The sequence below is a fragment of the Manacus vitellinus genome, unplaced genomic scaffold (genome assembly GCF_001715985.3).
Source record: "Manacus vitellinus isolate BGI_N305 unplaced genomic scaffold, ASM171598v3 scaffold_64_pilon, whole genome shotgun sequence".
Taxonomy (NCBI): Eukaryota; Metazoa; Chordata; class Aves; order Passeriformes; family Pipridae; genus Manacus; species Manacus vitellinus.
The window spans coordinates 40,996-64,192 of record NW_021940718.1 but is presented as its reverse complement, the minus strand read 5'-3'; the positions used below and the strand labels follow the sequence as shown (position 1 = coordinate 64,192).

The 23,197-nt window shown below is 53.5% G+C and overlaps 2 protein-coding genes across 2 annotated transcripts; both read left to right on the top strand.

Moving 5' to 3' along the window:
* Positions 1-29: 29 nt before the first annotated feature.
* On the top strand, positions 30-6,235 carry ARMC6 (armadillo repeat containing 6; the record flags this gene model as incomplete). The annotated part of the gene is made up of 6 exons (XM_029963924.1): positions 30-221; positions 1,321-1,891; positions 2,566-2,711; positions 3,260-3,391; positions 4,014-4,151; positions 5,011-6,235. Coding segments are annotated over 6 exons (1,392 nt in total), but the record flags the coding sequence as incomplete, so codon positions are not given.
* Positions 6,236-14,988: 8,753 nt separating this feature from the next.
* SLC25A42 (solute carrier family 25 member 42) lies at positions 14,989-22,883 on the top strand. Its single transcript, XM_008934423.3, has 7 exons — positions 14,989-15,108; positions 16,573-16,684; positions 18,340-18,365; positions 19,321-19,487; positions 20,074-20,190; positions 21,066-21,217; positions 22,554-22,883. Exons 1-7 carry the CDS (start codon positions 15,028-15,030, stop codon positions 22,877-22,879), a joined length of 981 nt encoding a protein of 326 aa, XP_008932671.1. The 5' UTR covers positions 14,989-15,027; the 3' UTR covers positions 22,880-22,883.
* Positions 22,884-23,197: the final 314 nt, after the last annotated feature.

The following is a 23,197-nucleotide window of genomic DNA, read 5'->3' as shown; positions in this document are numbered from 1 at the left end:
TGCATTGATTTTTACAAGTTCATCTTTGTTCACTGTGGTTAGCTTGGCAGGTTATACCCATAACTGTAACTAATGCTGTTTATTTTGCTCTCATTAGCCTGCTACTAATATTAATTTGGGTTTTATTTCCCCTTTCAGGCGTGGACCTGAGCAATATTGTGAAAGCTGTGCGACAGCCTGCCTCTGAGAATGGGCAGAGGCAAAAGCATCAAATCCTGCTGGTAGGAGCACAAATTGCTGTTGTCTCCTAAGAATGTCATAATATAAGTAATAGACCAAGAATTAATGGCATGTCCCTTCTGGTTCTGCCCCTGTCCCATTTCTCTGGGAGCTCTTCAAGAAGTTAATCCATTTATTCTGCAAACCAGGAATAATGTAAAAATTGAAAGAGCTTCTTGAACTTTGCAGGGAAATATCTGTGTGAGTGAGGCTGTACCAGGTGGAGGTCGGGCTCTGCTCCCAGGGGACAAGGGACAGGATGAGAGGAAAGAGCCTCAGGCTGTGCCAGGGGAGGGTCAGGCTGGACATCAGGAGGAATTTCTCCATGGAAAGGGTGGTCAGGCATTGGAAGGGGCTGCCCAGGGAGGTTTGGATGTGGCCCTCAGTGCCCTGGGCTGGGGGACAAGGTGGGGATGGGGCACAGGGCGGACTCGGTGATTTTGGAGGTCTTTTCCAACCTCAGTGATTCTGGGATTCCAAGTGCCAAATGGCAGCATTTCCTGCCTGGGGAGGGCAGAAACTGCCTTTCATAACCTAGAAGCAGATTCTGCTGTGGGCAGGTGAACTCAAAAACACAGGAAAAACTTCAGTTGAAAGAAACAAAAGTAACCTGGTTGGTAGGTGTGAGCTGGCTCTTCTGAGGGTAATGAAAAGGCTGAATAGTCCCTCACCAGCAAGGGTATAAAAATACTCATAAATAGAAAAATACTCACCACTGACCCCTGTGAAATCATAAAATCCTGGAAAGGTTTGGGTTGGAAAGAGCTTGAAGCTCATCCAGTTTCACTCCCTGCCGTGGGCAGGGGCACCTTCCACTAGCCCAGCTTGCTCCAAGCCCTTTCCAGCCTGGCCTTGGACACTTCCAGGGCTGGAATGTGCTGGTTGGACCCAGTTCACCTGCCCCTGGTCAGACTGGTACCCAGTGGTGGGTGGCAGTGGTGGCAGGAGCACAGAGCTGCCCCCGTTCCTCCGGGGCTCCGTCGCGCGAGGGCAAAACGCTGCTCTGGAAGGCAGCAAAGTTAGTTTTAAACGAACAAGTTAGTTTTAAACGAACAAATTCGACTGGCCCCGTGGAAAATTAACCCTTGGTGTCTTCCCCAGACCCTGGATTCCCTGGGGAGAGCCGTGGCTGACTCGGACCTGGCGGAGCTGCCGGAGCAGCTCGCGAGCTTCTCGGCGCAGTGCAGGGAGCAGTTGGCCTTCCGCTACCTGGCCGGGCAGAACGGGGCCTACCCCGTGGTGTTCTCTGCCTGCCAGCTGGCCTCAGGAGACAGGGATTTGCTGCTCAAGGCCTTCTCCACCCTGTCTGCCCTGCTGGATGGGCAGCCCGACCTGCTGGACGCTGCAGGGCAGGAGCTGCTGCTGCAGAGCCTGCGGGAGCGGCGGGAGGACGCGGAGCTGGCGCTGGCGGGGATCCGCTGCGTCAGGAACGCCTGTCTGAAACACGAGCAGAACAGGCAGGACTTTGTCAAGGGGGGGATCCTGCCCCTGCTCACTGGAACCATCACCCAGCACGGGGACAGCGCCGACGTGGTCAGGATGGCGGCCTCGGCCCTGCGGGTCATGACCTTCGACGACGACATCCGCGTGCCCTTCGGCCACGCCCACGACCACGCCAAGATGATCGTGCTGGAGAACGACGGGCTGAGGGTCCTCATCGAAGCTGCAAAAGGTAAAATTAAACACCCCCCCCCGTGGCTGCTGGTGCTGATTTGGGCGCTGGAACCGGCTCTCCCCGGGGTCACAGCACCGAGGCTGGCAGAGCTCGGGGAGCGTTTGGGTGACACCCTTTGGGCACGAGGTGTGGCCCTTGGGGATGGTCCTGTGCAGGTCCAGGAGCTGGACTCTGATCCTTGGGGGTCCCTTCCAGCTGCATATTCTGTGATTTCTTCTCTTATAAGCCTTTCTTCTCTTAAAACTTCAAATTCTGTCGTGACTTGAAGCTCCTCCCAGGTGATTTCGGAGATTTGCCACTAAAATGGTGTTTAATTCTACTGAGGGAATGGGCCCCAAGGGAGAAAAATAAGTGCCCCCTCGGTGCTGCTGATAACCTCTGGAGCAGACACATTATCAGGGGTTATTTGTCACTGTGTTTAGGGAGTATTTCACAGCCCAGAGCAGGTTTGCAGGCACATTATCCCTGCTGAGGTGCTTCTTGCCGAGAAAAGATATTCTGCCTCTGTCTAGAAACAGAGTGAGCAGGTGTCATCTCTCCTATTTTAATATATAAAGGGAAATAACACTCTTACACTCTTTCCTGTTGTTTTTTTGTTTTTTTTTTAATGAAGCAAAGTAAACCATCTTAATTCCCTGCTTGTTACTCCCTCCATCCTCTCTCCTCTGCAGCGTTCACAGACAACTCCGGGGTTCTCAGTGAGCTCTGTGCCACCCTCTCTCGCCTCTCAGTCAGGAACGAGTTCTGCCAAGAGATTGTGGACCTTGGGGGCTTAAATTTTATGGTGACTCTGCTGGCTGACTGCATGGAGCACCCTGTGAGTGATGGGAAGTGTTTTGGGAGTGGGGGGGACACAGCGGGACGTGCTCTTCGTTCCCAAGGATGGGATTCATTTTAATGAATGAGCCTCAGACCAGGCAATATTTTATCTGTAATTAGGGTTGAAACCCAACCTCTGACCCCCATTTACAGCCTTATATATAAACATGGTTACATGTGCTTTGCAGGTAAGGTTTGTAAGCCCCTTGCTCACAGTTGCTCCTCTGTGCTCCACGAGCAGAACTCTTGCTTGCTCCCACAAAAGCTGAGTGTTTGGTTTTCCACCATTCTAGCTAGAATAGATTTATGAGGATTTGGGTGCTCAGGTCCCAGAGGTTGATGCTGGGTTCTTTAAGCTTCTTTAAAACCCTCTGCCAAACCAAGTGTCCTTATAACTCCGTGTAGCAACACAGTGACTGCGAGCAGCCTTGTAGCTGGTAACTGCAACTGTTTGCATGGGGCTGTTGGAGGATGCTCTGGCTCGCTTTCAGAAGTCTTAAAGTTCCCTCTGCTGTGTTTTAAACTGGTTTTTTCTGGGGGGCACAGGACGTGGTGAAGCAGGTGCTCAGTGCCATCCGCGCCGTGGCCGGCAACGACGACGTGAAGGACGCCATCGTCGACGCCGGGGGCACCGACCTCATTGTCCTGGCCATAAGCCATCACCTGGCCAACCCTCAGGTACCACCTGCATGGCTGGGGAGTTCCCACTGGGATGGGAATGGCAGCTCCAGTTTGGGCTGCACGATGGAGCTTCAGTTTGGGGGCTGCAGCTGAGCGAGGAACAGACAGCTGTGGAGTGCACGCCGGGCAGTGTTTGTGTGAGGGGAAAGGTGTGTGCACTGTGTGTTGGGGGTTTTTTCTTAGGCCTGAATTAGGTGGCTGGAGTGGGTATTTACACCTCTGGGGCGTAAAACATGGTTGGAATTAAGGCTGGAGTTAAGGTTGGAACAGGCTGCCCGGGGCTGTGGTCGCAGCACCAAGGCTGGCAGAACCCAAGGAGTGTTTGGATGATCCTCTCAGGCTCAGGGTGTGACACCTTGGGGATGGTCCTGAGGATTGGATGGTCCTCGTGTGTCCCTCCCAACCTGGCATATTCTGTGACTCTGCAAAAGACTTCCAAGACCACCCAGTCCAGCTCGGTTTCCACACCAGAGCAGCAGGACGTTTCACTGGGGGGAAACTTAAAAAACCCCCACAAAACTTAAATTAAAAATCGCCACGAAAGGAAACCAAACTCCACTTTTGCTTGCCTGAAAGGCCTGTTTTCAGCCAGGTGAGCTTCTCCCCCTTTGCCTTGCAGATCTGTGAGCAGGGCTGTGCTGCCCTGTGCATGTTGGCTCTTCGGAAGCCCGAGAACTGCAGCGTCATCATGGAGGGCGGCGGGGCCCTGGCAGCACTGCAGGCCATGAAAGCACACCCTCGAGAAGTGGCTGTCCAGGTACGTGCCCCTGGGCACCTGGGGCTTTGGTCAGCACTGGGCTTGGCTGTGGTACCTCCTTCCTGGGGGTTTTGGACCTTTACTTGGCAAATTCCAGCGGGTTTTGGGTGTGTTGGCACCCTCTGTGTCTGGCACCGTGGTCTGATCAGAGCCAGGCTTAGTCTGGGTTTCAAAGCCACCTGGGTTCAGGTTCATAATTAATCAATTCAGGTTCATAAAGCTGTGGAATGCCCTGCTCCTCTTCCAGGCATTACTTTTTCCTCCCCTTTGAAAGGGCAGGTTGAGGATAAGCTCCTTCAGGCCCAGCCTGTGCCATCAATTCTACAGAGTCAAGTAAAACACCTGCATGTCAAGCAGTTTGCCTCTTGTTTCTCATGCAGGTCCTCAGTAGGTTCTGTGCCCGCTTTTGTGCTCCTCAGATTATTAAAAAACCCCAAAGAAAGTATTTTGTGAAGGGGAGGTTTAAACTCAGTGCCAGGGAAGGTGCCTGGAGCAGCACGGGAAGGGTGGGAGGGTGAGGCTGCTGCACTGGAGAATTCTTAGTGTTATTTATTTAAACACTAAGTATTAGTATTTAAATACTGAATATTAGCATTTTAAAGAACTAATTGGTATTCCCTGGCTGGTGTTTGAGATTTGCTGGTGTCCTGACAAAAGCAGGAGCTCTGGTTGTATAAACCTCAACAGGAAACAGCTTCCATACCTTTGTCCGTGGATTTTATTGTTCCAGGAAATAGTTTGTTGCTGCCTGCAGCATCTCAGTTTGGTTTCCTAGAAGAGATTCCTTAGGCTGGGAGCCAGATCCTGCAGGGCTGGTGTTTTCTGACCTCTCTCTCTCCCTGCCTTCTCTCCTCTCCAGAAACAGGCCTGCATGCTGATCCGCAACCTGGTCTCCCGGAGCCGGGACTTTTCCCAGCCCATCCTGGAGATGGGAGCTGAGAACCTGATCACAGAGGCTCGTGCTGCTCACAGGGACTGCGACGACGTGGCCAAGGCTGCCCTGAGGGATCTGGGCTGCAAAGTGGAGCTGAGGGAGCTGTGGACAGGCCAGAAGGGGAGCCTGGCCCAGTGAATCCTCCCCCGCTGGGGGGGGCTCTGAAACACCTCTGTACCTGGAGTCTTGAGAGCAGGAAAACAACCCCAGTGGCATGGATTAATCTGCACTGACACCCAGCTGGAATATCTGAAGCAAATGCCTGGCTTGGGAGGCTGCAGGGAACTTTTTCTTGGGAGCTACAGCTGCAAAGGCTTTGTGCATTCACAGGCTGCAACCCAACCCTGTGTCGTGATCGTTCCCTGGATCATCTAATGCCTGGAGATGATCTGCTCCCCCCTTAGCCATGTTCCTTAGCAGGCCAGGGCTGCTCCCACGGGCTCTGCTCGTGCAGGGAGAGCAGGAGGGGCTCATTCCTGGGCAGAGTTTGGTGCCGTGGCTGCTGCTCCCCGTTTGTCCCTCTGCTCGTGGGGCCTGGTCACGGGATGGACGAGGAGGAATCCTGGCAGTTGTGAACGTGTTCCTGTCCTGTTGTAGCTGTTCCCCTGTTATTTTACTGCTGACCATACCCTGTGTTGCTGCTTTGTTGGGGATTTTCAGCCAACCTAACGTTTTAAACAAAAGCCAAGTGAGGGTTTGGGGTGATGGGGCCCGGAGGAACATTCCCTGGGATGTTGCCTTTGGCATCCAGGAGGAAAGTTCCATGTTCTCCCTCAGTGGGGTGAGCAGGTCAGGGACTGGGAGTGGGGGTGGTAGTTTCCAAAGTAGGGAAGCAGGGAGCACTGGGGAGCCCAGGCTTTGTCACCTCTTAGCAGGGCAGCACTTCCCTGAACCCAGGAGTGCTCTAATTGTGGTGGAGAGGCAAAGGACCACATGGACTGAGGAAAACTGTGGATTTGGGGGCAAAACAGGCCCCAGAAAGGCTCTGAAGTCTCAGCTAAAGGCTTCTGTGTTTTGCTGGGCTGTGTTACCAGCCCTGCTCTGGTGCTGAGCCTTCCTTTTGTGCTGCTGCTGCTCTTGTGTGTGAGTGGATGTTTTTAACGTGGTAACTCTCTGTAGAAATGTTGACCCTATAAAACATGGAAACTTCCAAGGGTGGTTGGCTCTTTATGGAGCCTTTTCGAGGCAGGAAAAGAAAGGTGGTGGAAAGGCCTCTGTGCTGAGTCTGGAAGTAAAGCCTCCTGCAGCCCTGTGCTGTCTCTGCCAGCAGATAGCAAAGGTCACTGTGTTCTTCAGAGGTTCCTACCCTGTTTTTTGGGGGAGGAGAGGCTGCCCTGGCTCCTCTCTGCCTGCTGGGGGAAGAGCCTGGGGGGGTTTTTGCACTACTCTGACCTCCAGGTGAACGTGTCCCCCTTCTTTGGGGCAGAGTGGGCACAAAAAGAGGATTAAGAGACCCTGAGCTCCCGAGTCCTTGGGGTGCCCCGTGTTTGGGAGAGACTGGACACTCTGGGGAACATGTTTGGTGCAGCCTGGGGCTCCTGCTGGGTCTGGGCTGGGGGAAAAGCAGCAGGAGAATCAAACGTGGGGTTTGCCCCACGGGATTTACTCCTCGTCCCCTTTAAGCAGGTGCTGGTGTAACCGGTGTACCTGCAGCCCCCGGGGGTGAACCGGGGCCGGGCAGGACAGCGGGGCTGGGGGCAGAGCCGGGCGGGATCCCCGCGGGGACTGGGCGGGATCTCCGGGCGCTCCCCGGGGCAGGTCGGGGGATCCTCGGGCTCTCCTCGGTGGGACAGGGCAGGATCTCCGCTCTGACCGATCTGACCGCGGTGTCCCTGGGCGGGATCTCCCGGGGTCTCTCGGGTCTGTCCTCGGTATCCCCAGTCCGTCCCCGGTCTGTCCCCGGGATCTCCGGGCTGTCTCTCCGGTCACTCCCCGGTATCCTTGCCCCTCTCCAAGCTCTCCCTGCTGTGCCTGGGCGGTATCTCCGGGGGTATCTCCGGTCCCTCCCCGTTCTGTCCTCGCTCTATCCCCGGACGATGTCCCCGGTCTGTCCCCGCTCTATCCCCGGGAGGTGTCCCCGCTCTCTCCCCGGGCTGTCCCCGCTCCGTCCCCGCCGCCCCGGTTCGGCTGCCGCACGCCCTGCCCAGCTCGCGTCTGCCCCGCCCTTTCCGCTCGATTGGGCCGCGCTTCCGCCGCCATTCCGCGGGCGCGCAGGCCACTCCGCGCGCGCCGCCCGGCCCTCCCCGCGGTGATTGGCCGCGCGGCGGGCCGGGCCCCGCCTCCCGCGGCGCAGCGGGGGCGGCCTGGCGGCGGCGGCCGAGGCGGAGCGGAGCGGAGCGGGTGAGTGCGGACGGGACCGCGCAAACGGGCAGGGGGCCGGGACGAGGAACCCGCAGGCGGGCGGCTGACCACCACCCCGGCCGCACATCGCCGTGACCCAGCGGCGGGCGGCCCGGCCGTGCGGCGGCGCGAGCACCGGGTGAACATTGGCGCGGCCTCCCGCGGGGTCACCCCGTGCCCGGCCCGGCCCCGCGGGCTCCGGCCTGTCCGCCGCAGGACCCGCCCGGGCGCCCGGCAGCTCGGGGCAGCGGCTGGAGCCGCGTCCGGGCCGGCCTGAGCTGCGGGAGAAGCGGCTCGGACGAGCCTTAGCGGGGCGGCGGCACCGCGGCGATGGCCGGCCGGTAACGCTCCCTGCCTGCCCGGCCTTGCCTTGCCCTGCCTTGCCTGCCCCGACTGCCCTGCCTTGTCCTCCCTCCCTGCCTGCCCTGCCTTGCCTGTCCTGCCTTGCCTTCCCTCCCTGTCCTGCCTTGCTTTGCCTTCCTTCCCTGCCTTGCCTTCCCTTCCTTTGCCTACCTTCCCTCTCTCCTCCCTACCTTTCCCAGCCCCTACTTGCCCCAAGCTGCTTCCCTTGCCAGCCCCCCTGCCTGCCCGGGCCAGGGCCCGTCCCCCTGGCCCACCTCCTGCCCCCAACCTGCCCGTTCCCACCTGCCACCTCCCCCCTTGCCAGCCTGTGCCCTCTCTCAGGTGTGGGGTGTCTGTGTCGAGTTTTCCGGCTCCTCTTCCCTTCCAAGTCTCCCGATCAGAGCTGGGCTCAGCCAAGCTCAGCTCCACGTGCCCGGGGGGATTTGGGTCCTGTTAAGTTGCTCTGAACCTGGAAAGGAGGCAAAGTGTTGTGTCTGTGCTGAGGGACAGGTACCAGGGGGCACAGAGTGTGTTAAACACAGATCCCCCCCTGCCTCCTGCTTCTCCCACTTCAGCACCAGCAAAAACTTGCAGAGCAGGGGGAGACTTCCCTACTCTGCCTTCAGAGGTGGGGGTGGAAGGATTGAGTTTAAATTGTGATGTCAAAAACCAGGTGGGAAAGGCTGGAAGTGCCTGTGCAGGGTTAATAAACGAGGTCCCACCTTCTCGGCTGCCTGTGAGCCTGGAACTCCCTGTTCCAGCAGAGCAGTTGCTGTGCTGACCTTAAACCTGGGCTCCCCTGAGGCCTGGAGGCGCTGGAGATGTGTCTGTGTGCCTTGGAGACGTGTTTGTGTGTGGTTTTTCCTGCTGGCTGGGGATTCAGGGTGGGTTTGGAACCTGCTGTCGCTCTGCTCTGGGTTCTGCTGCTGCTGCTTCGCTGCCGAGCTCTCTGGGGGAGGTTGTTTTGCTCCTCCCGGTGTTGTTTTCCTGCGGTCTGATGGATTTTGGAGTGTTTTGGAAACATCCTGGGGTTGAAACGACTCCTGGTTGGAGAAGGGTGTGTGTGTGAAGGAACAGAGGAGACGTCTGTGGGTGTTGGAAACCAGCTGAGGAAGGAGAGACTGTAATAAAGGTACCAGAGGGTTGGTACAACCACACCAACAACCTGTGGGTTGAAGGTGTTTAAAAATAACCTGAGTGTCTAAAACACCAGGGCTGGATTCTGGGGAGCTGAGCATCTTTACACCCTCCTGGAGCTGTGGGTACTCAACACTTGCTTTTCTTTTCCCCCAGCGAGTCAAAAGGATTGTTCAGGACCTCTGGATGTGGGTGCTGAGGAGAGGGGGGACTGGGGCTGTCCTTGGTGTTGGATTTCAGCAGGAACTCTGGCCCCAGTGATTGCTTCAGACAAGGGAATTTTGGCCTCTGATAACCCCAGAATATGAGTCAGGAGCTGCAAGAATTGGGTTTGTTTTTTCCTTTGAGCTGGAGCTCTGCCTTGTGAGGGCAGGTTTCAGGTGTGCCTGGTGTGTTCAGCCTCACTCCACCAGGTTGCATAAAACAGAAAACCCCAGCCCTGAGCCTGTGGTTGCCTGGGCTTGGGTACAGGTCAGACAGGTTTGGAGAAAAAACCTTCAGGAACCAGGAATGATTTTCTTCGAGCAACTTTGCTGCCAGTGACAGGAAAGTTCATTCAGCTTTGCCCTTCCCCTACAACCAACACCAATTTTTCACCCTGTGGTGCCGTTTTCCAGGTGATCCATCAATATTCCTGGGCTTGGGAAAGGGTGTTACATTTTGTCTGGACTGGAGAAGGTGACTGAGATGCAAAGCCACCAAATAAATGAGGTTTTAAGGAGCTCTTTGCTCTGTGGCTGTGCTTTAAATCTGCTGCTCCCTGTTGTTGCCCAAAGGTGAAGGTCTGTGTTGGTGCTGCTGGGCCTGAGTTACCCCCCCAAAATAACCCAACTGAGCTGAAACCTGCAGCGTTTTGGCTGAGCAGAGGTGATGCTTGACTTTAAATCCTGCCAAAGTCAAGGCAGAGTGAGCACAACACACACTGAGGGGGCAGCTCCTGATCTCTGGAGCTCCACCAGGGTGGAAATCCTTGCCCTGAGGGAATGGCACCTTCCTGGCACAGCTGTGGCTCATCCTGCTTCCTGATGGAAGATCTTAATTCCTTATTTTTCCTTACTTATTTTTCTGCTGGGGGGTTTTAGAGCAGAGACTGTGTGCTGAAGTAGTTTTATATTTTATTGTGGTTTCCTCCTGGTGTCACCTTGGAGGAGGGGTTTCTGAGGGGTGTCCAGGCTGAGGGGTTGTGGGATGGGTGGCTTGTTTTCCTGCCTTCTCCTGGAGCCAGGGAATTGCTCCCTGACCCGGGGAGTGGGTTCAGCCCCCTCCCTGGCTGGAGGGCTCTGCCCTCCCTCAGATAAAGCTGCTTTCTGCCTGGCAGATAAGAGCAGCTCTCCAGCTTTTGGCTGTGGAAAACCCAGCTGAGGTGTTCCCAGCAACAGGCTCCTCTCAGCAGCTGAAGAATGAAAGCTCTGTCTCTCCTTGCCAAGATTCCCTCTGTTCTGGGGCTCCTTCCCAGCTCTGTTCAAAAACACCAGGCCCCAGGAATAATCAGCTGCCTTTTTTTTCTTGCAGGGCTTCGGGTTTAACCATTTCCCAGTGCCCTAATTCGGGTCAGATCGTCCAAAAAACCACGCCAAGAATTCGGATCTTTGTCCCGGGTTTTTGTTGGCAGGCCTGGGGTTTCTCTCAGGGGAAGGGTTTCTTTTAAAGCTGAGGAAGGCTGGAAGAAAATTAAACTCTTCCAGATACTGTAATTTAGGGAGTCTTTCAGGCAGTGATTCCCTAAAAATAATTCCAGTGGTTTCTGTCCAGGCCTTTAGGGGAAGGGGAGCTCTGGACTGTTCCCAGCTGATGTTTTGGGGCTGGATTTGTGTGTGAGGAGATGGATGTGACTGAGGAGAGCTGGGGCTGCAGGGCACCCCTGGGCTTGATTTTTAACAGCTTAATCAAACTGGAAGGCAAAGATGGACCTCAAGGGCCCATCTGGTTGGAGTTCATCCCGTTCTGAGCGTTTCAGCCCTTTTTTTCCTGTGATTTTCTGTGGTGCTTTTGCTCCAAGGGTGATTTTGAAGCTGCAGTAATCTCAGTTTTTACCACATCTCTCTCTCTCTCTCTCTCTCTCTCTCTCTGTCAGACTCAATTGCTCAATTTAACAACAACAATTGAAGGGAAACCTAATTGAGCAACTTCCCTGGGTCACTTCAGCCTGCCTGGGAAAATGTGTGAACCCTCCTGCAGGAGCTCTCTGGGTTTTCTCCTTCTTTGCTAATTTAATTACGTGCTTTCATTAGCCACGTTAACGACATAATAAACAAAAAAAAAAAAAAAGGAGCTGGATAACTGAGCAGTGAGGGCAGCTGGAATGTCTGAATGGAGTTGTACAAGGGGGCTTTTTACCTGACTGAAATGGAGATGATGCCCCAGAGGTGAACTGTGGCTGTGAGCTGAGAGTGGGATGTGCTGCTGCAACGACTCCCAATTACTCCGTTTAAAAAGCCTTTAATTTTCTGTCTGTGCCTTGTTTTTTTCTCCCCTCAGCCCCAGTTTCTCCTGAATACAGTGAATTTTGTGAGCATCAGGGCCACAGCTTTGCCATTCCCTGTCACGGGGCTCGGGACTATTTCCATGGTTCCCTCTGGGGTTGTCAGGAGGGAAAAAAAAGCAAATATTTCTCAGCAAACAGCTGCTGGTGCTCTTTGCTTTGCTCTACTTTGCTTTGCTGGGGAGATGATAATTCCCTCAGAAATCTCAGGGCTTTGGGACAGGTCTAAATTCCACCAGGGAGCATCAAACAAACGTCTTTTCCAGTGGTCAAGGAATTGTTGAAGTTGGAAAAAACCCCTCAAGAACAATTATAACAAATATCATTGTAAAGCATGGTTAGAAAAATATGGTGGGGAAAATATGGTTAGGAAAATATGGTGGGGAAAATATGGTTTTAGTGCCCAGGTGCTCCCAGAGCTGTTGGAACACCGGGATAGACCTGGAAAAGCCACCCCAGGCAGAGCTTTGCCATCCCAATATCCTCAATTTTCTGGGGTGCTGAAGGGGAGGAGGGGCCTGAGCTTCCCTATTTTTTTCCCCAGTTTGGGAAATCTTTAATCTGTGTTGACCCAGGCAGTTTATTCTGCTGGATGTGCAGGAACTGCTTTGCCCTGTCCATAAATTTTGGTGTAAAAGCACGGAGTGTGTTACTCATTAAACCCCTTTAACTTCCAAACTCCCTTTTGCCAGCAGTTTTTCCTGCCTGATTCCTGAGGGGAATGGTTTGCTCTGCCCTGGGGATCCAGATGTGTGACAGGGCCTTGTGTAACTCCCATCTAAATAACCCAGTGGTGTGTCATAAAAAAAATTACATCTAATCCACAGCTTTTTTTTTTTCCCTGGTTGCCTGTGGCTTTGTAAACACAGGGAATGGCTGTGCTGGGAGCAGGATGAAACACAGGGATTTAAAAAAAAATACCCACATGGCTTTCAGTGGATTACTTAATGAGCCAGTCAGGGTGATACGTGTGCAGGATGATGTTACAAATTCACCCCCAAAACTTTAAATTCACCCTTCAGATTTGAACCTGACCTTTGTTCTGTGTGGCTCCAGTAAATGTGCATTATTGGTCAAAATAACCCCCTGGCATCAGAGCCCAAAATAAAATACAGCTGCCTGTATTTTTTGCTTTCCTTCAGCAGAAAATAATAAATAAATGCTATTTTTACCTCGGAGCCTCTGCATGTTTAGAGCCTGTGTTTCTGCAGAGCCATGGGGGCAGTTTAATGTGTAAAACTGGGCATATAACAGGTGTTTGTGAGCTCAGGGCACTAAAAATAAGAGAGGGGCATGTCTGAGTGGGCTGAAAGACAATATGGTGGGGTGAATGCATCTCATCCCTGTCCCAAAATAAAGTCAAGGGCTTAACATCAGGTCTGCAAATCCCCTCTCAGGCATCTCTTTCTCAATCAATCTTTCAAAGAAAGTTGTGTTTTGCATCCCTAAGCCCTTCAGCACGATTTCTATTTTTGGGGGGTGTGGGGGGTGTGTGTGTGTCTGTGTGTTATTTTTGGCAGAGATAAATCTGATATCCTGACCTACATTCCTTTGTTGGAGCCAGGCAGGGGAAATGTCTCCACCTGTGATTTCTTTGGTGCCTTGGCTGAAAGGCTTTATTTCATTTTACAATGAGTTTTCCCAAGCAGGGGAGATGAGAGGGAGTGAGAAGGGGAGGGAAATGACTGCAGGTAGCAGTGAGAAATAATTAACTGCTCTTCAAAATAATTAAGTGCTCTGCTCTGCTGTGTCATGGGATCATCCCTGGGCTTGATCCTGGAGGGAGTTTTTGTTCCCAGGGCCAAACTTCTGCGAGGGAACCCTCTGGGTGCCAACACTGCTGATGTTTGGGTTGTGTCAGGTGTTATTTCTTGTTCAAATTTGGAGTTATTGCTCTCTGAGAGACACCTTTTTTTTTTTGGAAAACCCCCTCAGGAGCTGGAAACACGTGGGTTTGTGTCTTCCCAAAGCTCCAGCAGGGGAAGGGGAGCTTCAGGGTGACCTGATTGTGGCCTTCCAGGACCTGAAGGAGCCAACAGGAAAGATGGAGAGGGATTTTGGGCAAGGAGTGGAGTGACAGGACGAGAGGGAATGGCTTTTCCCAGCGCCAGAGGGCAGGGAGAGGTGGGATATTGGGAAGGAATTCCCCCCCTGGGATGGAATTCCCAGAGAAGCTGTGGCTGCCCCATCCCTGGGAGTGCCCAAGGCCAGGCTGGAGCACCCTGGGATAGTGGGATGTGCCCCTGCCCGTGGCAGGGGGTGGGAATTGGATGAGTTTTAAGGTCCTTCCAGCCCAAACCATCCTGGGATTCTGGGATGTTTGGCATTAAAGGTGCCCAGGGGTGTTTGTGGATCCCTCATCCCAAACTGGTGATGCAGGAGCTGCCTCTGCTTTGCCTTTGATATCTGCTGGAGAGGGAAGGGTGGCACTAATTTATGGGAGACACGAGGGAGGGAAAAAAAAAATAGGTCAGCAAGTCTGAAAGGTGCTGACAAGCATAAAATACCTGGAGATTGTTAAAAAGGAGGGGAAAAAAAAGGAGCCTGAAGGTGGTTTTTCCAAACCAGGCATCAGAGGGAGCAGGAGTGAAGTGACTTGCTGGGGGACAGGATCTGTTTGGGAATTCAGATTTCCTGAGAGCACGTTCCTGGGAAGGAATCCAGGGTGTCACTGAGGCTGTTGGAACAGCTTTGTGGCTTGGAAAACTGCTCCCTGTTGTCACAGACCCTTCTGTGAAGGGGTTCACCACCTCTCTGTGCTGCCCCAGGGTTTTTCCAGCTGCAGCTCTTCCCATTTCTGGAGATTTAAAAATTAAAAAAAAAATTAAAAAAAAAAAAAAAAAAAAAGGCAACTGCGTGGTGCAAAAAAATCGCCCTGTAAAAAGCAGAAATATTAGAAATTTAAAGCTAAAAACAAGTGAAAAGCTTCTCTTTAAAAGCATTCTCTCTGCATCTACACTCTGCAGCTCCAACTGGCCGGTATTTCTGCTTTTTATGGTGCAGCTGTGAGGAGAGGGAGCCCTAAAATCACTGATGTGCTGCTTCAGGTTGGATCCCTGGTGTCGTCAGAACAGCCTTTCTGGCACGTGTGAGCCACTGGATCTCTCTCTTCCCTAAAATAACCTCCACTTGCTCCTGCCAGGATTTGGGCACTTGCTCCTGGGACTGGTTTTTTTTCCCCCCCTTTTTCCAGGGCAGGGGGTTTAAATTTCCACAGCCCCCCTCCAATGTCTGGTTGCTCAGCAGTGAGATATCAACCAGAATCCTGCCTGTAAGAGGACAGGGCAGGGCCTGACCCTTCTCCCTGGAAATGAGGGATGTTTTGGTGGTGTTGCTTGCAGCTGAGTTCCCCTTGGGGTGGAAAGGGTGGATGTGATGGACACAGGTTTGATGTGGCACCAAAGTACCCCCCACACATCCCTTTACACCTTAAAGGAAGGGAATTGCACGAGGATCCTGGAAATGCTCTTCCCTTGGGAGCTTGGAGAGGGGTTTCCTGCTGGAAACAGCCCTGGGAGCGTGTCAGTCCTTCCTGTGCTTTCACTACCTGGATAATTCCCTATTTTTGACGCTTTTCCTTGGTTTTTATTCCCCCATGTAGGAGCCAGAACTCTTCTGCCCCTTTGGAAGTGTGACTGGTAATGGGTAATGGTGTGAGAGAGGGTCCAGTGGAATTCCCAAAGGATGTGGAGCCAGTCACAGCAGCCCATCTCCCAGCAGAGGTGAGAGCACGAGGGGCTGGGGAGCCAAAAGCAGCGTGGGAAGGAGGGGAAGGGATTGATTCTGAGCCCCCACCTGGAATCCTGCATCCAGCTCTGGGGTCTCCAGCACAGGAAGGACGTGGAAGCTGCTGGAGAAAACCCAGAGGAGGCACCAAGAGGATCAGAGGGCTGGAGCAGCTCTGCTGGGAGAGCTGGGATTGTTCAGCCTGGAGGAGAGAAGCTTTGGGGTGACCTGATTGTGGCCTTCCAGGACCTGAAGGGGCTACAGGAAAGATGGAGAGAGACTTTGGAGAAGGGCCTGGAGTGCCAGGACAAGGGGGAATGGCTTCAAACTGACAGAGAGTAGGGTTGGAGGGGATATTGGGAAGGAATTCTTCCCTGGGAGGGTGGTGAGGGACTGGGATGGGTTTCCCAGAGAAGCTGTGGCTGCCCCATCCCTGGAAGTGTCCAAACCCAGGATGGGGCCTGGAACAACCTGGGCTGGTGGAAGCTGTCCCTGCCCGTGGCAGGGGGTGGCACTGGATGGGTTTTCATGTCCTTCCACCCCCAGGCAGCCTGTGATTTGAGCTCTGGGGTGCTGGCAGAGCTGCAGGGCGTGTGCCAGCCCTGGAATGTGTAACCTGTGTTCCTCTGGGGAGAGCCAAGAGTTTCCATCCCCCTGGGAAGAGGCATCACTGGCACTGCCAGGCAGGGCTGGGTTCCCTTGTTGTGTCCTGCTGGCAGAGCTGGGACCAGGGCCACGAGCCTGGCTGTCCCTGCTCCTGCTGCTCCTGCTGCTCCTGCTGCTGGATTCACTGGAAACCCTGGAAGAGGAGGGGATGCTGAACCTTGGTCTGGTTTAGCCCCAAGCTCAGGCTGAAGTTCACCTTCACGTGGCTGCCCTTGCCTTCAGCCCCGGCCAGGCAGAGATGGGAGGGCAAATCCAGGGGTTTGGGCAACAAACATTAACTTTTTTAGTTGTGAAACGCTCTGAGAAAAAGGGAGATGTTAACTCCTCTTCTCCACAGCCACACAGAGCGTGTCAGAAGCTCACAGTAAGCCTGGTGTCACAGTCTGGAGCCTCCACACTGTTGGATTTCATTTACTTGCTCCCTGTCTGTGTGTTGGGAGAAAAGGGCTGCTTTATAAACATGAGCTGGGGCAGGAATGCCAGTAACAAACCCACTGCCATCCCATTCAGCAGAGCAGGAAACCTGCCTGGTTTTATCCTTGGGATAAAACAGGGCTGGGGTGTTACTGGGAGAACCTTGGGGAGAAATGGTGGTGAGGGAGTGGCTGAGCTCTGAGAAGGAGAAATAACAGAGAGGAGGTAGGAGGTGGCAGGTCTTGGAATTTTGCTTGCTGATCTGCTCAGGAATTCACTGTGCTAGAAATTTAGGAAAGCATTTTGACCCAAATCCTGGAGAAAGGGGGGGGTAAAAGCTGCAGTAGAGGTGAAGTGTTATTCCTTGTGCTTTGTTCCAGGATAACCAGGAGAAGAAGAAAGTGCTCAACTCCCTGATGTCTGGTGCACTGGCTGGTGCTGTTGCTAAAACTGCAGTGGCTCCCCTGGATAGGACAAAAATCATGTTCCAAGGTGAGTCCTGTGGGCTTTTCCAAAAATACTCTTAATTCTTGTTGGCAGGACCCAAAGCAGCACCCCTGACCTGCTCAGCCAGCCTGTTCTCCAGTGCCCCAAGGGGAACAGGAGGAGCTGTGGAGGCACTGGAGGCAGGGAATGGAGGGGTTGGAGTTTCCTGCCCCTGAGTTGGTTTGGGGGGAGCTGAAGTTAGTGATGGAAATACTGCAAGAGGCACTGGAGCTGCATCTCTGGGTTTGTGTTGCAGAGCCCTCCTTGGAACCCCTGAACTGTGGAACAGAAAGTGAAATTCATGTGTTTGGAACAGAAAATTGCCAGGTGTTCAGCAGGATTTGGGATTCAGCCCCGTCCTGGGCTCTGTTTGGTCCCCCTGTCCCAGTGCAGGGACTGAATTAGCTCCACTAATTATCCCAGAGGGATAATTAACAGCACAGGCTGTTGATTGAGGAGACATTTGGTAAAGGCAGGAATTTTAAAGCTGGTTGACGTCCCAGATCAACTGAATTGGGTGGGTTTAATCTGATCCCTGGCTGACATTTAATTTGGGATTGGCTTTCATTTGATGTGATTTTCCCTGTGGACAGGGAGGGCTGAGGGATAGCAGGGCTGTGGATCAGGGGGATTAAAACCTGGGCTGGGATTGCCCCTGGGAGCAGATGCTGGTGCAGCAGGGAGGACATGCTCTGCTCTCCCACCACAGCTCACCCCCTGGTTCATCCCAGCTTGGAGATGTGGGATGGAACCACAGGACTGGGCTGGGTCAGCAGCTGACCCGAAATCCCTGGAATTCAGACAGGCCACGTTTATAAAAATACCTGTTTGCTTTGGCCCATCCCACTCACTGCAAAGGATGTGATCCAAATGTTCCCATTTGAGCAATCTCTTAGTTCCTGATGGATATTTTAGCTTCTTGCTCTTCCCTGTCCGAGCAGGGGCAAATCACCTTTGGGGTATTACCTGGATATTTCCTATTTTTGACACTTTTGCTTTGGGTTATTGAGTGGAGGAAGGTTGTCCCTTAAGTAGAGACTGAAAAATGGGGCTCTGAGCAACCTGGAAAGATGGTCTTTAAGGTCCCTTCCAACCCAAATCCTCCTGGGCTTCCACAATTCTCTGAATTTTCCTGTGGCAGAGGGAGAAGAACTGCTTCTTTTCCATCACAATTGTGTTTATTTCTGAAAAAAAAAAACCCAACCAAAAGTGATGAATGGCATAAAGGAGCAGGGTGGTGAAAATGCATTTGCATGTGATCCTTGGATGCACTCGAGGGGTTCCAAGTCTCAGATGAGTGAGGGAGAAGCTGCAGCAGCTGCTTAATTGGGCCCACGTTTGGTTTGGAGCCTGGGCATGGAAATGCTCTGCTGAAATATTGGGGTTTGAATTAATTTTGTGTTTATTCCTTTGTTTCAGTGGCGTGTGGCACGAACTGAACGTTTTCCTCACTCCTGTGCTGGTTACCAGTGTTAAGCCCTTATTATAAAACAATCCCTGCTTCCTCCTGCATTAATTCTTTTGCTTCTCTTTTTATCCCTCAGATAAAACACCTGTATGGTTTATTTATGGGCCAAATGTTTATTTATATTTGATCCATCTAAATGTGTTGCAAGACCTAATGTTCCTTTTTTTGTTGTTTTTTTTTCCCCTCCTTTTAGTGTCTTCAAAAAGATTTTCTGCCAAGGTGAGGTGTTGTGTCTTGTCTGCTGTTGCCCTGAAGTGTTTGATTAATGGCAGTAATAGCTCCAACTGCATCTTTTGTTTGCCTTTTTTTTTTTTAACTTTCTTGCTTGGGATTTATTAGGAGGACTCAGTGGAAAGCACAGAGGGGAAAGACTGGGAGTAATCTTGTTTATTATAGGGCAGTTTTTAATCAGATTGTTGGTGGCACAGAGGGGCTCAGTCCTTGCTCATGCTCTGGGTTTTACCCAACATTAAGTGTGACATCACTCAGGGCTTGTTTTTGGGACCTTCTCTGGTGATTTTTTTGCTTTCCCCCCCACCACCACAGGGTGGCCAACAGGGCCAGGGAAGTGATTCTTGCCCTGGACTCAGCACTGGTGAGGCCACCCCTGGAGTGCTGTGTCCAGTTCTGGGCCCTCAGCTCAGGAAGGACATGGAGGGGCTGGAGCAGGTCCAGAGGAGAGCAACGAGGCTGGGGAAGGGACTGGAGCACAAGTGCTGTGAGGAGAGGCTGAGGGAGCTGGGGGGGCTCAGCCTGGAGAAGAGGAGGCTCAGGGGAGACCTCCTCACTCTCTGCAACTCCCTGACAGGAGGGGGGAGCCGGGGGGGGTTGGTCTCTTTTCCCAGGCAACCATCAGCAAGACAAGAGGGCTGGGTCTGCAGCTGTGCCAGGGGAGGTTTAGGTTGGATATCAGGAAGAATTTCTTTGCAGAGAGGGTGCTCAGCCATTGGAATGGGCTGCCCAGGGAAGGGGTGGATTCTCCATCCCTGGAGGTGTTTAAGGACAGACTGGATGTGGCATCAGTGCCATGGGCTGGGAACCACAGCGGGGTTGGATCAAGGGTTGGGTTGATGATCTCGGAGGTCCCTTCCAACCCAGCTGACCCTGTGATTCCATGGTTCTGTGCCAATCACCCCTTCCCCCGGGGTTTTTCGGATCACCCCACGTCCTGCAGGAGGCTTACAGGCTCATCTACCGCACCTACCTCAATGAGGGCTTCTGGAGCCTCTGGAGGGGCAACTCGGCCACCATGGTCCGCGTGGTCCCCTACGCCGCCATCCAGTTCTGCGCCCACGAGGAGTACAAGCAGCTCCTGGGGAGCTACTACGGCTTCCAGGGAAAGTAAGGATGAGGGAAGGGCGGGGAGCAGCCTGGAGGGAGGCAGCTCTGGGCAGGGCTGCTGCCCCCGGGGGGGGAGCTCTGTTGGCACAGGGCTGTGCCAGCCCCTCTCGGGGTGGTGTGCTTAAAGAACAGTGTGCTGGGGGGCAAGGGAAGGATGGAGTCAGGAACAGGGTGTTTGGGGGATTAATGGGAGGATGGGGTCAGGAATGGGGTGTCTGGGGGGCTAAGGGAAGGATGGGGTCAGGAACAGGGTGTTTGGGGGATTAATGGAAGGATGGGGTCAGGAACGGGATGTGTGGGAGGCCAAGGGAAGGATGGGGTGAGGAACAGGATGTTTGGGGGCCCAAGGGAAGGATGAGGTGAGGAACAGGGTGTTTGGGGGAGGCAAGGGAAGGATGGGGTCAGGAACAGGGTGTTTGGGGAGGCAATAGAAGGATGGGGTCAGGACTGGGGTGTTTGGGGGCAGGCAGAGCAGGGATTTGGGAGCAGGCAGAGCAGGGATTTGGGAGCAGGGAGAGCAGAGCCATTCTCCAAAGTTTTTCCCTGTCCAGGTGATGTGTTTGGTCTGTTCTGTCCCCTCCTGCAGGGCCCTGACCCCCTTCCCTCGGTTCATTGCTGGCTCCCTGGCGGGCACCACGGCTGCCATGGTCACCTACCCCCTGGACATGGTCCGTGCCCGCATGGCTGTCACACCCAAGGAGATGTAAGTCCTCACAACAACCCCTGCAGCCACCACCACAGTGCACAGCTTTTGGCATTTTAAGGTCAGGTACCTTTTTTTCTGATTTTCTGGATCTTTTTTTTATGGTCAGATACCTTTATTCCCAATTTTCTGGATCTTTTTTTTTAAGGTCAGATGCCTTTATTCCCAATTTTCTGGATCTTTTTTTTTAAGGTCAGATACCTTTATTCCCAATTTTCTGGATCTTTTTTTAAGGTCAGATGCCTTTATTCCCATTTCCTGGCTCTTTTTTTTTTTTTTTTAAGATCACATGACTTTATTCCCATTTTCTGGATTTTTTTTTCCAAGGTCAGATGCCTTTATTCCCATTTTCTGTGTCTTTTTTTTCCAAGGTCAGATGCCTTTATTCCCATTTTCTGGCTCTTTTTTTTTAAGATCACATGACTTTATTCCCGTTTTCTGTATTTATTACTTTTTTTTAAGGTCAGATGCCTTTACTCCCACTTTCTGGATCTTTTTTTTTTTAAGGTCAGATGACTTTATTCCCGTTTTCTGGGTCACTTCTTGCTCAGAGCCTTTGGTGCAATAAACCTCTTATTGCTGGGGCTCTGAGCACTGACCTGGAAGGAGATGGATACTGGGAGACCTCACTGCTGGAAACTCTGTGTTGGTTCTTTAGGAGACCACTTGGTGCTTCCAGAAAGATCCAGCAGGCAGGACACAAGTGGTGGAAGGGCCAGGATTGGTGTCTGTGTTTGCTGCTGAAATCCCTTCTGAGCTGTCTGATGAGCTCAGGGCCCAATTAATTAATTGCTGATCCTTCAGAAAGTGCTGCTGGGAATATTTCCTGGGGTTGTGCAGCCTCTGAGCAGCACAGCTGTGCTCTCCCTTTGCAGGTACAGCAGCATTGTCCACGTCTTCATCCGGATATCCCGGGAGGAAGGGCTGAAAACCCTGTACAGGGGGTTCACCCCCACCATCCTGGGGGTCATCCCCTACGCTGGGCTCAGCTTCTTCACCTACGAGACGCTGAAGAAAGTCCACGCAGGTAAAGCTTTGCTTTCTGGGGGAGGCTTTGGGGCCAGCTCCAGGTGTTTGGGTTGAGGGGGTGCAGGTAAAGGTTTGGGGGAGACTTGGGGGCCAACTCCAGCTGTTGGAATTGGGGGGGGGCAGGTAAAGATTTGCTTTTTGGGGAAGGGTTTGGGGCCAACTCCAGGTGTTTGGGTTGAGGAGGTGCAGGTAAAGGTCTGGGGGAGGTTTTGGGGCCAACTCCAGCTGTTGGAATTGGGGGGGGGCAGGTAAAGCTTTGCTTTTTGGGGGAGGCTTTGGGGCCAGCTCCAGGTGTTTGGGTTGAGGAGTGCAGGTAAAGGTTTGGGGGAGACTTGGGGGCCAACTCCAGGTGTTGGAACTGGAGGGGGCAGGTAAAGCTTTGCTTTTTGAGGGAGACTTGGGGCCAAGTCCGGGTGTTGCAATTAGGGGATGCAAGGAAAGGTTTGGGGGTGGCTTTGGGGCCAACTCCAGGGGTTGGAATTGGGGGGTGCAGGTAAAGGTTTGCTTTTTGAGGGTGGCTTTGGGGTCATCTCCAGCTGTTGGAATTGGGGGGGGTGCATTTTCAGGTAAAAGATTTGCTTTTTGGGGAGGTTTGGTGCCAACTCCACGGTGTTTGGTTGAGAGGTTGCAGGTAAGGCGTCTGGGGGAGGTTTTGGGGGGCCAACTCCAGCTGTTGAATTGGGGGGTGCTAGGTAAAGCTTTGCTTTTTGGGGAAGGGTTTGGGGCCAACTCCAGGTGTTTGGGTTGAGGAGGTGCAGGTAAAGGTCTGGGGGAGGTTTTGGGGCCAACTCCAGCTGTTGGAATTGGGGGGGGCAGGTAAAGCTTTGCTTTTTGGGGGGGAGACTTGAGGCCAGCTCCAGGTGTTGCAATTAGGGGGTGCAAGGAAAGGTTTGGGGCTGGCTTTGGGGCCAACTGCAGGTGTTGGAATTGTGGGGTGCAGGTAAAGGTTTGATTTTTGGGGGTGGCTTTGGGGTCATCTCCAGGTGTTGGAATTGAGGGGGTGCAGGTAAAGGTTTGAGGGAGTCTTGAGGCCAACTCCAGCTGTTGGAAATGAAGGGTGCAGGCAAAGGTTTGGGGGTGGCTTTGGGGCCAACTGCAGGTGTTTGGACTGAGGGCTTGCAAATCCTTTCCCTGCCCTTGGAGCCAGCTACAAAGTGGCTTGTGGAGCTTCAGGAGCCTCTTTACCTGCAGGAAACCCGTGTCTTGCAGAAGAAACCACAAGAAACCACAATTCCCGGGCGCGGGAAGGACTCGGGGCCCAAACCCCCGGGAGCGCCGGGTTCGGGCACTCCCTTTTCCAGCTTTCCCACCTTCTGCCCCTCTCTCCCTGGCAGATCACAGCGGGAAGGCCCAGCCCTCCCCTCCGGAGAGGCTGCTCTTCGGGGCCTGTGCGGGGCTCATCGGGCAGTCGGCCTCCTACCCGCTGGACGTGGTGCGGCGGCGGATGCAGACGGCCGGGGTGCTGGGCCACACCTACAGCTCCATCCTGCTCACCATGAGGGACATCGTCAGGGAGGAGGGACTCGTCAGGGGCCTGTACAAGGGCCTCAGCATGAACTGGGTCAAAGGGCCCATCGCGGTGGGAATCAGCTTCACCACCTTCGACCTGACGCAGATCCTGCTCCGCAAGCTGCAGCACGGCGGCGGGGAGGAGAGGTAGTGCCTGGACCCCCTCAGCCCCCGGCCAGGGGAAGAGCCCCAGACTGTGTAGAAAGAGCCCTCGCCTCGCCTGTGCCCTCCCACGGCTCCAGAACTCACCTGCCTTGGTTTGGGTTTCCTGTTGTTCCTGGATTTTTTTATTTTATTTTTTTTTTTTGCGTCCTTTTTTAACGACGCCCTCTCTCGAGTCCCTCGGAAACCTCCAAGGGCCCATCGTGGTGGGAATCAGCTTCACCACCTTTGACCTGCCACAGATCCTGCTCCCTGAGCTGCAGCACGTGGAGAGGTAGTGCTTGAACCCCCTCAGCCAGGGGAAAAG